Below are 13,503 nucleotides of genomic sequence, written 5' to 3'. Positions count from 1 at the left end.
GGATTGCTGGATCATATGGTAATTCTATTTTTAGTTTCTTAAGGAACCTCCATACTATTCTCCATAGTGGCTGTATCAGTTTACATTCCCACCAACAGTGCAAGAGGGTTCCCTTTTCTCCGAGGGAGGAACACTCCCAAACTCATTCTACGAGGCCACCATCACCCTGATACCAAAACCAGACAAAGATGTCACAAAGAAAGAAAACTACAGGCCAATATCACTGATGAACATAGATGCAAAAATCCTCAACAAAATACTAGCAAACAGAATCCAACAGCACATTAAAAGGATCATACACCATGATCAAGTGGGGTTTATCCCAGGAATGCAAGGATTCTTCAATATATGCAAAATCAATCAACGTGATACACCATATTAACAAATTGAAGGATAAAAACCATATGATAATCTCGATAGTTGCAGAAAAAGCTTTTGACAGAATTCAACACCCATTTATGATAAAAACTCTCCAGAAAGTAGGCATAGAGGGAACCTACCTCAATGTAATAAAGGCCATATATGATAAACCCACAGCCAACATCATTCTCAATGGTGAAAAACTGAAAGCATTTCCTCTAAGATCAGGAACAAGACAAGGTCGCCCACTCTCACCACTATTATTCACCATAGTTTTAGAAGTTTTAGCCACAGCAATCAGAGAAGAAAAAGAGATAAAAGGAATCCAAATCAGAAATGAAGAAGTAAAGCTGTCACTGTTTGCAGATGACATGATGCTATACATAGAGAATCCTAAAGAACCAGTGATTTTTTTCCCAATGCCTTCTGGGAATCGTTCTGTAGCAAAGATTGCAGAACAGAGGGAACTACATAAAGAAGATTAAATGATCCAAGTATAAAGCCGATGGTGAACCTTCTTTTTCATATGTCCCTATGGGATCCTCTTTGCCTACTTGGATGGCTGGCAAATAGTGTACCGTGCCTCTAAATGCAGGCGTGCGTGCGCGCACACACACACAATGTCAGCAGGGATGCTTGGAAATGCTTATGCAGTCATTCTTGACTTTTAATATTATAATGTTTTCTTTAGTTTAGATTGGATACTAATCAATTCTTACCAAAAATAATTCACTTCCTTTAACCTTTACATCGAAAGATATGTGAAAATGCGTACTCTATTTTTTCTCATTGCAATTATGAACTTGTTAAGCACACACACATACACGTGCACAAACACACACACACTTATTTCCCCAAGGTAAATAAAATGTAGTTTATTCAATTAAGGAGTAACTAAAATGATTAGTAGCATTTCAGTGCCTTATAAACAAAACTCATCACTGCACTGTGTTCAAAAGCTTTGGTCATTGTACAGCAGGGAGTTCATTTGATCAAAATTTAGAGAATATCAGGGTTGGAAGGAAGTATATCTTATCTTATTGAACCACACTTTAGTAGTTGAATCCATGGGATGATATCTCTGCCAAGGGATCACTGACTATATGGTGTATACCTCCAATAAAAAGGAAAAAAAAATACTCTCTAAACACAGACTATTACTAGTAAGACATTTATTAATTGTATTATTAAATTGTTTCTAAAATCCATTATTATTGCAATGGTGAAGAGGTAAATGCAAAGCTAACCTCAGTCAGAAGTGTATTACAGTTAGGTTGATAGTAAGTTACAAGAAACATCCACTGACTATAAATCTGTTACAGAATATGTAGTACTGTATATTAAAACAGGATGGAGATGCTACATGAATTGGCAACCTTTTATATCATTAAAAAACCATTGAAAACCTAAAAATGATGCTTGCATATAGCTGCAGATACTAGAAAATCTTTCATTTTAAAAGTTAATTCTGTACCATTCTTTTAAAAAATTTATCATCGTCATATGCAGGTATGTATTGTTTATATCAAGTGATTTTCATTTCTAGATATAATTTAAGACCGTTAATATAAATTCATATTTACTTTCATATAAAAATATATATAAAAATAGAGTATTTAAAGGAGGTGGATATTCATACTAAGGAACTGATCAATCAAAATAGTTTTATGTTTTTGTATAGTAATGAAATTGAGGTATTCGTACATTTGGTAATTTCAGCTAAATACTGAATTAACCCTCTCAGCCTTTTTTCCCCAAAAGGAAAATAATCCTTTAAGAGCCATTGTAACTGTGAGATGTTATCTCACAACAAATCGCTTGTACAATAAAAAATTTTACTATCTTAAACTTGAAGTATAGAAGAGAAAGTTCTCAGTACTAGGATTAGATGTGTTTTACATGTATGCCACAGTTTTATAAAAAAATAATTCTATGTCTTTTCTAAATCTGGATTAGATACAGTTGCTCAGGAAAATCAAAATACAGTTACTAGTAACAGAGTAGTATTTGTGGACATATACAAATGCTTTCTGGAAATAAATGCCTATGCACTTGAGAATGCTTAACCTTTGCAAAATATTTACATAAAATATAATTGCAATCTTAAATTATATAGAGTTCTAACAGCAAACAAAGGCTTTCTTAAGTAATATCATCAATGAAACATTATAAAGTAACCCATGAAGAACTATATTTTCTCACTTTAAAATTACATATTTAATCAACTTAGACTGCAGTACCCATCCAAGTTCACAGACAGGCTAGGAGGGAATGTTTATGAAAACTACAAAGAATGCAAAGAAATATATTGGTGTTTTAACTGTAAAATATTACACTTCCTATCGCTTTCATAGAATCTCTTAGAATTCCCTGGAGGAGCATTACTATTCTTTTCCTTTCAGTTATAGGATGTTAAAAATCTAGGAAGAAGCGGTTTTCATAAGCATTGGATTCACAAAGCCTAAAGCCTCATCAGAGCCATGTTTTCTCCTGGTAAAGGGCACGAGCGTAATCCCCACTTGCAGGTGTAATGTAATTCCTTTTTCCCCTTTCCAGTACTAAGGTGACGATAAAGATGATAAGGCAATACTCAAGAGCATTATCTTTTCCCCCCATGTTTCAAATGTCTATATTTCTCTTTATTATCACAATGCAATACCCAGGCCACAGTGGATCTAGTTTGTGATTATACTTCAGGTCACCATTTTCTAGTTCTGTCTTTCATCTTGAAACCAGCTGATTTCCATGTGCACATCCTAACTTTATAAAGCTGTAGAAAAAGAAAGTGTTAGGACTTTTCTAGCTACGTGTGCATTGGTGTGTTTGTGTGTGCCGGTGTACCTCAGCATGGGCGGTGGAACCAAAATACACAGCATGCACAGGTTTCGGCTGCTAAACCATCGTCCGGGTGAGTGGCTTGAATCCTATTCCAAGTTCAGTCCTTCTGCAGAGTCTGCACAGTTCTTTCACTGGCACACATCCTGCTGAGAAGGATTTCGGAGCAAACCTGATTAACTGGACCTCTGACATGATACGGTGATTGAACGTTTGTTACAGAGTCTTGTTGTCGTTGTTGTACTTTGCTTTGATTGCTGAAATATTTTCCCACAATATGATTTCTTGATCGTTTCATTTTAAGAAAGTGATATTCTTTGGATAATTTTGATTTCACTACCTGCAAATAAAGAGCAAAAAAAAAAAAAAATAGTGAGGTAAAATCAAGGACATTTGAGACCCGCAAAGAGCAGGATAATTAACTCACAAACTTGAAGAAAACATCTCTAGCACATAGATGTTACAGATGTTGCCCAAGGGACATGAATATGATTGACATGACCAAGAACCAATGTAACTTATCTTTCAAAAAGGACCAAGGTTGAAATTAGAATTTCTGCCCCTTTTCTTACCTCAGGGCAGCTGTCTTTAATGCAACTAAGGAGTAGTCTCAGATAGTGTCTCTGCCTCACTGCTGTGTGTGTGTGTGTTTAGGCCAGATGCTAACATACAGAGGATACTAACATGCCTTTGTTGAGTCACTGATTCAAACATGGTACTCTAAGCCTGTCATGGCATCCTTTTATAGAATGATAGCTACAACTATTTTCAGAGAAAAGAGAAAATAGTTTTGCATTGCACACCCATAAACTGACGCTGTTACAGTTAGTAGTTTCATTTCTCTGGGCACTTAGTAAGTCATGGAATCCGAAGGAGCAGCCTATGCTCTATTAAGCTAATAACTTTATAAATGTTTGTACATATGTATAGTTTTACCTTAAAATTGTTTTGAATAGGCAGTATAAGCATTTATAAAGCATAAAAGAGTATATAATAAAAAGTTTCCTTCCCATCTCTTCTCCTCACTTTCAATCACTCAACAGCCTCCCCAGAAGCAACATATATTATAGTTTCTTCGGGATTCTCTTCATGGACATTTTATGAATATTAACACACACACATGAAAACAAAGAGGCCATATTTATTGTCTATTTGTACAGTATGTAAAACTTTGCTCTGGTGAAATCCTATAATTGTCAGCTTTAATCACTGGGCTAATATATCTCAGGGAGTTAGCAACAAAAGTCAGAGAAAACGAGGTGGGGACCCAGAGAGACTGGGGGAGGGGAGGGCTGAGAAGTAGGGAAAAGTGAAAATACTGGCAAAAATTTTTTGGGTGTGTTTACAAATTAATAGCAAATCTTTAATTTCATCAAATTAATGCAACTGTAAGACATTTTCAGTCACTATGGACACATTATTTATTACTGATGACTAATGAAAGCAAACTAGCACATATGGATTTTTAAAATTCTTTTGAGGGCTATGTAATGATTTAGGTACATATTTTTTGATCCCATATAAAAGAATGCAATGAAGACAGTTCCAACAATATAGAATATTTGAAAAAAGCAGCATGCGATCTATTTCGAAGGTAGGTATTTTTAGTTAGGTTGTAAGTTAGAGGGGACCATTTTAGAAGAGTTGTTTGAATAGAAATTCTATAACAGTCTACCCTGAAAGGTTAAGAGCAGTGATCTTTAGGTGGACGAATTATAGGTAATTTAAAATGGATTCTTTGTAAATTTTTGGTCTTGACTTTTTAATTTTACTGCAATGAATGTGCATTACTTTGTAATCGTAAAAACATTGAAGCTATTCCCATTTTGAAGACAAATAGAACAGGAATGCCTTTTAAAGACAATATACCCTGCTAACCCCAAATAAATGAATTGTTTTTTTGTAACTATGGGAGGTTTGGCTTTTCATGATCAGGCCCTCAGATGAAGTAACTCTTAACAAGTTCAGTGAAATCAGCGGGTTGTGGTGAGGAATCCCTATGGATCGTAATTTACAGCTCAGTCTGCAGTTAACCACTGATTAATATTCCAGGTCCCAACGTTGTGAGTTTCTATTATGCACCGCTCCTTCTACATCTGTTTGGTTGTACAATAACTTTAAATATGATAGGCTGGGGAGGTGCACCAATGTGTTCCTGAAGGTTTTGTCCATTTTGGAGGAGGTTTGTATTCACCTATAGCAAGATAAGTGAACATTCTTAAGGAAGTTTACTTAAGGAAACACTGAAGCATAAATATTACAGTCAACCCTGAAAAAATATTATTCCGATGTTCTGAAGCCAAAATAAGGTTAATTTTGTTTATATAATGTTATCTTAAGTTCTGGTTTTTTCAATTGCCTCATGATCTGCATGCTAATTACATGAAAAATATAAAAAGGTTCATCCCAATGCAAAAAGGTCATATTCCTTAAAAATTTTAATGTTTTGTGTGATTTCAGGGTTGCATTTAATGTTGCATTACCAGTGTTGGATAATGCTAGTTTAAATGCTTACAGTAATCTTGAAAGTGACTCATAAAAGGGATATACAAAAAATACCTATTTCCAGTGTATTTGCTGAAGCATGTAGCTTCCACTCGGGAGTAGTGTCAGTATTTTGCCAGATCACAGTGGGAAGGTTGATGATATACTTCTATTTTTAAATCACTAAGATGATCTCTGAGAAAGGAAGATGGAATGATGGTGTCTCCGCCAGCTCCTGAGGACCAGCCTAATGTCTCCTACAGGGAACACTTCTATTATGCTATATGAGATTGACCCCTACACAGCCATGCCAGGGATTGGCCCAACAATACCTAAGTCAGTTGATTTCCTTTGAAAACTATTTTTCAGGAAATAATCAAAGATAATGAGTTTCCCAATTCCTTTGTTAAGCCAGTATCACCCTGATGAATCCTAAAAGCTGACAAATCTACAGAGAAAGAATGATTTCAATTTTGATTTGTCAAAACACAGACATAAAAAATCCTCCCAAAATGTTATTGTAAATGGAATCTAGGAGCATTTTAAAAATCTAGCAGTATTATGGGCTGTATTACTAGCACATACAATTTATTTCAGGAATGTTAAGCTTCAATATTATGAAATATTTTGTCACAGGAAATTACCAAAGAATTATTTGTAGCTATATGATTGTTTGCCCTGAAAACTCAAAGAAATCTACAGTAAAATAAGGAGATAGTTTAAAGTTAATATTTAAAAATTATATAGCTTTCTATATTATATCAATAATAAGAAATATATTAGAGAAAAGATTTCATTACAATATTAAAACAACTTCATCAAGTTCAATGATAATCTATAGGACACAGGTGAAAAATGTGTCAAAAATTTAATGAGACATAAAAGAAAACATGAATAAATGGAAAGACATAACATGTCAAATCGTCCCAAGTTAATTAAAGAGCTATTCCAATTTTAATCACAGCAGGATTTGGGGGCATGTGACAAAGGAATTCTAAAACAGATCTTAAAGAATAAATGTAGGAAAATAGCCAAGACCATTTGGAAAGAAAAAAAAGCAGTGATGAGAGGATACTTTCAATACCAGATATTCATTCATCAACAGGACTTGAGTCTACCATCAACCTACCATGGACTCAATTTGTTGGCTGTATAAGCAAGTATAAGCAGAATTCAATACTGAGATAGAAAAAAACAGAAATTTTCACATTGCAGGTTAAAATGTATTTTATAAACTGCCCATTCCCTAAAAATTTTCATGGAGAAATAAGGTAGTTCTAAATAGCACCCAATGTCATATAAATCCGGTGACCATAAATGTTAACAGCCTAAGAGATTTTTTTTTTTTTTTTTTTTTTTTTTGTGTTACGCGGGCCTCCCTCTGCCGCGGCCTCTCCTGCCGCGGAGCACAGTCTCCGGACGCGCAGGCCCAGAGGCCACGACTCAAGGGCCCGGCCGCTCTGCGGCATGCGGGGCCCTCGCGGACCGGGGCACGAACGCGGGTCCCCCGCATCGGCAGGCGGACTCCCAACCACTGCGCCACCAGGGAAGCCTAGCCTAATAGCTTTAATTACACGGGATTAAAATCAAGAGTGTGTGTTTAAAATGGAGCTAAGTGCCGAACTGCTAATAGGGTCTCCAATGAAGAAGGGAGTGAAAATTGAGGGGGTGTGCGTAGTGTAAAAACAAAAGTATTTTTGTTTTTATTGTATATACTTATGTAAAAATGTTTAGCATTAGCAAGAATTCATGTAATCCTTTTATAATAGAAAAGCAGTAGAAGAGAGACAAAGTGATGCTGTATCTTTCAAAATTAAAATTTATGATTTATTTTTGCCATATAATATCCATCTTCAGAGTTCTCTGTGTTAGGAAACACATGGAGTAATTCAGATATAGTCCCTACCCTCAAGGGGACTATATAAAGACACATGTCTAAGACACTTGAAGTAAGAACAAGAATGAAATGACTTCAAAGACATTGTCTGAGACTAGATCCCCAAGGTCAGGCACCATGTTGTTTCCGTGTAATGAATAGTTCCTTAGTAAGTACATTAAGGAGACAGTGCTAATTTATGGTGGCCATGATAACTTGTTCACACAGCTATTATTTCTTTGAACTTATGTGTAAAATTTGGTGTCTGATATTGCCGTCAAACTGCTATCTCTGAGTTTCAAAATATTACTGTATTTTACCTACTCTTACTGACTCTAAAGTGGAGGAAGAGGAATTAGCTACATTTTTAAGTCTTGGAAATGTTATGCAAGTGAAGGATGTTTGATACCTGTACAGTAAAGAGCGAACTGTTTCTTTTCTTTGATCTCATGTGTAGAAATGTGCCCATGTGAGTCCTTCCAAAATCAGAGGACCATTTGGGGTTACTAAATTCCAACTACAGTGGCGACTGGAATGTAGCTTTGAAAGAGAGGTGTTAGCAATACAAATGTTAGGTTTATCTCTGGGGCATAATAGCAGTAAACAACAAAAATAAGCTATTAGAAAACAATGGTGAAAGATTTAGGTCTTGAACCAGGGACAAAGGACTCTAGATGTTTGTGTACGGTGGTCACCTCAATCAGAGGTGACTAACATCTTGATGCTTCCAAAAGCTTCTCTAAATCTGGGTGCATACGGCTCAACAACTGAGAAAGAGACGCATCTATCTAGAGGAAAAAGGAACTACTACATATGGTTAATAACACATAGCCATGTGATTGGGGAAATGTTTACATTACTTGAAACATGAGTGTTAGCTGGAGTTCTATTGTTCTTTTTTTGCCACTTTAAAATAATCCAAAGTAACTCCTTGTCTTTAGCTTTGTTGTCATTATTTTCTTTTTGTGACTTTGCTGTGTCAAATTATACTTAAAATTAGGAAGAGAGAGTGAAGGACAATTGGTCTCCATAAAATGTGATAACCTGTTAGGTCAGCATTGTTCCCTAATCACAAGTATAAGTGTAATAATAAAAATTATTTTTTTCTCACAGCAATGTTCAAATTTAGATTAAGTTACAAATAGGAATAGACTTTTAAGTAAGGATTATAGTGTTTCAAAACAGTAATAGATTTTTATTATAGTATCTATGGAAACTTGGAGAGTAATTTTGGAGCTGGAATCAAGGGCTGCAATGGGGATAAGATATTATAGGTTATGTAGATGATCACATTTTTCTGTGACTCAGTCCAACAAAAAAATCTGTGCTTTGGTGTGTAGGAGTAACTTTTGCTTTCTCTTAGGCTTCTTATATGCTACGAAGTCTCCCACTTTATGATCGTGTATCTTTCCCCATCTCTATATAATTAAGGACTTGGGCACACAGACATTTTAGAAGGCATACAAATGCCCATAATTCAACTTGACTGGTTTGGGTCAATGGCTATTGTAAGACTTCCCAAACAAATGAAAAAGTGTTATAAATTACAGGACAAAAGTACATGGCAACTTTTACTATTAAATTCATGTAACTTCAACACTCAAAATTGATTTCACATAAATAGTCATCAGAATGAATGTGTTACCATGTCAATTAATTGCTGCATCTAAAATAACTATGAATTTCCTTTTTTAAAAATTTATTTTTATACAGCAGGTTCTTATTAGTTATCTATTTTATACTTATTAGTGTATACATGTCAGTCCCAATCTCCCAATTCATCCCACCCACCCACCCCCGCCCCCGCTGCTTTCCCCCCTTTGTGTCCATACGTTTGTTCTCTACATCTGCGTCTCTATTTCTGCCCTGCAAACCGGTTCATCTGTACCATTTTTCTAGATTCCACATATATGCGTGAATATACGATATTTGTTTTTCTCTTTCTGGTTTACTACACTCTGTATGACAGTCCCTAGATCCATCCACGTCTCTACAAATGACTCAATTTCATTCCGTTTTATGGCTGGGTAATATTGCCTTGTATATGTGTACCACATCTTCTTTAACCATTCATCTGTCAATGGGCATTTAGGTTGCTTCCATGTCCTGGCTATTGTAAATAGTGCTGCAATGAACATTGGGGTGCTTGTGTCTTTTTGAATTATGGTTTTCTCTGGGTGTATGCCCAGTAGTGGGATTGCTGGATCATGTGGTAATTCTATTTTTAGTTTTTTAAGGAACCTCCATACTGTTCTCCATAGTGGCTGTATCTTTTTTTTAAATTAAATTTTATTTTTTTTATACAGCAGGTTCTTATTAGTTATCTATTTTATACATATCAGTGTATATATGTCAATCCCAATCTCCCAATTCATCACACCACCACCTCCCCCCACTCAATTTACATTCCCACCAACAGTGCAAGAGGGTTCCGTTTTATACACACCCTCTCCAGCATTTGTTGTTTGTAGATTTTCTGATGATGCCCATTCTGACTGGTGTGAGGGGATACCTCATTGTAGTTTTGATTTGCATTTCTCTAATAATTAGTGATGTTGAGAAGGTTTTCATGTACTTCTTGGCCATCTGTATGTCTTCTTTGGAGAAATGTCTATTTAGATCTTCTGCCCATTTTTTGACTGGGTTGTTTGTTTTTTTAATATTGAGCTGCATGAGCTGTTTATATATTTTGGAGATTAATCCTTTGTCCGTTGATTCGTTTGCAAATATTTTCTCCCATTCTGAGTGTTGTCTTTTCATCTTGTTAATAGTTTCCTTTGCTGTGAAAAAGCTTTTAAGTTTCACTAGGTCCCATTTGTTTATTTTTGTTTTTATTTCCATTACTCTAGGAGGTGGGTCAAAAAAGATCTTGCTGTGATTTATGTCAAAGAGTGTTCTTCCTGTGTTTTCCTCAAAGAGTTTTATAGTGTCTGGTCTACTATGAATTTTCAAAAAGCCAATATAAAAAGGGAAAGCTTGGTGAATTGGAAAAGCGTCAGGCAGATTACAAGCAAATACCTTTTCTAAAACTGATCTTGACTTGAATAACACCCAAGGAACTTCTGATGTGGTTCCAGATCCACAGAACAAAATAGAAAACAATTTTCAGTGGTGCAAGTGTTCCAAAATCTCTAGACCAGATTAGGGGGGAATGCTCTGATTACAAATGTGTTTCACAATCATGGGTAGGGTCTGAGGAATGAGGGTAATGGTTTTTTAAGGTTAGAAAACATGAGCTTGACCAGGCAAAACCTGCTAACACAATCTTTTAAGATGAATGTATACTATTGAAGTACTTTTTATTTGATATTGTCATTCTGCATTCAATCCAAGATCCAGTCACAAAAGTTATGACCAGCTGCAAAAGTAGTTTAAGAATTCACAGAAATAGAATAAAAATAAAGTGACAAACAATAGCTAGAAGCCAGTCCTTATATTTCATTTCAGGAAATCATGCAATTTTTACAGATAATAAGGAATTCTTTCATCTACCCCCCCCACCCCCAATATTTAATTATGGCCACATGAAACAAGCTATGTTTTGAGTGAAGGGAGTCCAACTTCTCAATGGGTCAAAGATGCTGAGGATTAGAGGGCAAGACTAAAGTTTTCTTTAGGAATGAGGATTTTTTTTTCATTTTGTTTTTGGTGTTTCCAGATATGCAATGTCTCTGTCTCCCATCCTACCTCCAAATCTTCAACCCTTTTTACCTGACAGCTGAGGCTTTTTCATTCCTGTCCCCAGTCAGAGCTCAGTTCCTGACTTTGGGAACAAATTCTGCTCTGAAGTGGGAATATTCATTACAGGGAACTACAGATCAGTAGTTTACCTATTTCATGTTAAACTGTTGGTTCTATCTTACACTTCTACGCAGTTCCCCAGAGACTAACTCCCTGTCTTAAACTCAGTTTCCTAAGTGGGTGAGTATTCATGTAACTGGATTCTTGATACTATTTGAATAACCTTTGTTAGTCTAATCGATTTCAAGCTATGTTACTTCCCTGCTCTATTTAGATGGACATGTTGTGTCTTGGAATCTATTTTGATCTTAACTCACAGGTGTTTGTTTCCATCCATCTCTCCTGAACTTAGAATTTATATTTAAGAATATGGCACTATTGGGAGTTCCCTGGTGGCCTAGTGGTTAGGATTCTGAGCTTTTCACTGCCGTGGCACAGGTTCAATCCCTGGTAGGGGAACTGAGATCCTGCAAGCTGCACAGAGCGGACAAAAAAAAAAAAAATATATATATATATATATATATATATATATATATGGCACTAAAATATTATTTAGGGAACAATTTGTGTGGACCAACATTTCTCACTGCTGGAATCACTGTAGGAATTTGCCCAGCACTATCCTGGCCTTTTTAAAAGAGATCTACTAGGCCATTGCATTTCTTGTCAGAAGAGCTCTCCAGCATCCTGTCTGAGGCAGCACATGCCTGACTGACTGCTGGTATGTAGGGGTCTTGGGGAGAAGTTTGGGGGGCTCTACTTTTCAGCAGCCAATTTCGCTTTTGGCTTTCTGATTTTAGCTTCTAGATTAGTTTGCTCTTTGCTTTCCCTGTGTTTCTGAGTCTAGACTCTCTGCTGTTCAACTTTAAAAGAAATCATATGTATGGTTGTAGGTTCTTGACTGCATGGGTTGGGGTAAGGGACTCAGGGTCTACCAGTTTTGCACTGAGACTTTGAACCAGTTGTTTTCTGACGTGTGCTGTAGCCCTGCCTTCCTCAGCACGTGGCTCCTTCAGGTCTGAGCCATTCAGACGATCCGTGGGTCAAGGGTGCCCCTCCTATAATTGGTGTTTCTCCTCTCTAAGCACTTTATTTTTTTAGGGAAAATATGAACTTTTATTCTTTAAAGCTAGGAACCAATTTTTAATATATTTTTTAGTTTTTATTGAAATATAGTTGATTTACAGTGTCGTGTTAGTTTCAGGTGTACAGCAAAGTGATTCGGTTGTGCATATATATATCTATCTATTCTTTTTTAGATTCTTTTACATTATAGGTTATTATAAGATATTGAGTATAGTTCCCTGTGCTATACAGTAGGTCCTTGTTAGGTACTTTACATTGTAAATTCCTCTGCAGGCTAAGTCAAACTTCTTAAAATGAATTCTGTCTGTTATGAGTTATTTCTTATTCTTTTTTTTGGGTGGTGGTGGTGGTGAAGATTTATGTCTTTAAAGTCTTTTTCGTGGAGTTTCAAGTGGAAGAGAAGATATATGCTTGTGGTCAATCTGCCACATTTAATCTGTACTCCAAACGTGATTTTAGACCTTATTGTCTATGCTAGTTTTCCTAAAGTGTGTTTACTGAGGTGTTAATAGCTGTTATTAAAAAAAGAAAAGTGGTTCTCTGGCCAACATTTTGGGAAAATCTGGGTCAAACTAAGCTAAACTGTTTCTTTGCTGTAAGGGCTTTGGGATCATTTAATATACTAATACTATTTAAGAATCCTTAAAGTGGAGGGGGATACAGTATTTCCCAAACCGCAGATCCTGTTTTCACCAGGCTAGAATGCTAAAACCTAAAGTAGGAAAAATGCTAATCAAAGCAGTTCAAAGTCCATCTCAGCTTGGCACTTAAAGGTTGGTAGTGAAACCTCCAGAAATGAGCGTTCATTGCACAGAATATGAGATAAAATAGTGATGTGTCAGCATCTCTTTCTAAGGCATACTGACATTCCATGTTCCAGTACTGCAGAGGTTGGGCTGGACAGCTGCCTCCTGGGGATATACTACCAGTGCAACGTAGAGTGACTGACACTTTTCTTTGTTCATCCTCCATTATAACTGTCCTTCTTAAGAGAGATACCCTGATGTTATTGGGTATCCACCATTCCATAGAGGATGGTCCCTTTGGAAGAGGATTTTGTACCAATCCATCTCAGGAAAGGTTGGGCTCCATTATGGCTAATGAGTTCATTCTCACCGATC

General features: G+C 36.1%; 1 protein-coding gene across 1 annotated transcript in view; it reads right to left on the bottom strand.

The window, feature by feature from the left end:
- Window positions 1–3,295: 3,295 nt before the first annotated feature.
- CPED1 (cadherin like and PC-esterase domain containing 1) overlaps window positions 3,296–13,503 on the bottom strand; it is a 290,822-nt gene continuing 280,614 nt past the window's right edge. Inside the window, exon 22 of the mRNA XM_065883571.1 lies at window positions 3,296–3,535. Within this exon, the coding sequence (XP_065739643.1) occupies window positions 3,296–3,535 (240 nt within the window). The remainder of the gene's footprint in view (window positions 3,536–13,503) is intronic.

This window comes from Phocoena phocoena, chromosome 9 (assembly GCF_963924675.1).
Source record: "Phocoena phocoena chromosome 9, mPhoPho1.1, whole genome shotgun sequence".
In the NCBI taxonomy this organism is placed as follows: Eukaryota; Metazoa; Chordata; class Mammalia; order Artiodactyla; family Phocoenidae; genus Phocoena; species Phocoena phocoena.
Note: the sequence above shows the minus strand (reverse complement) of the source record. Positions and strands in the feature narration are given on the sequence as shown.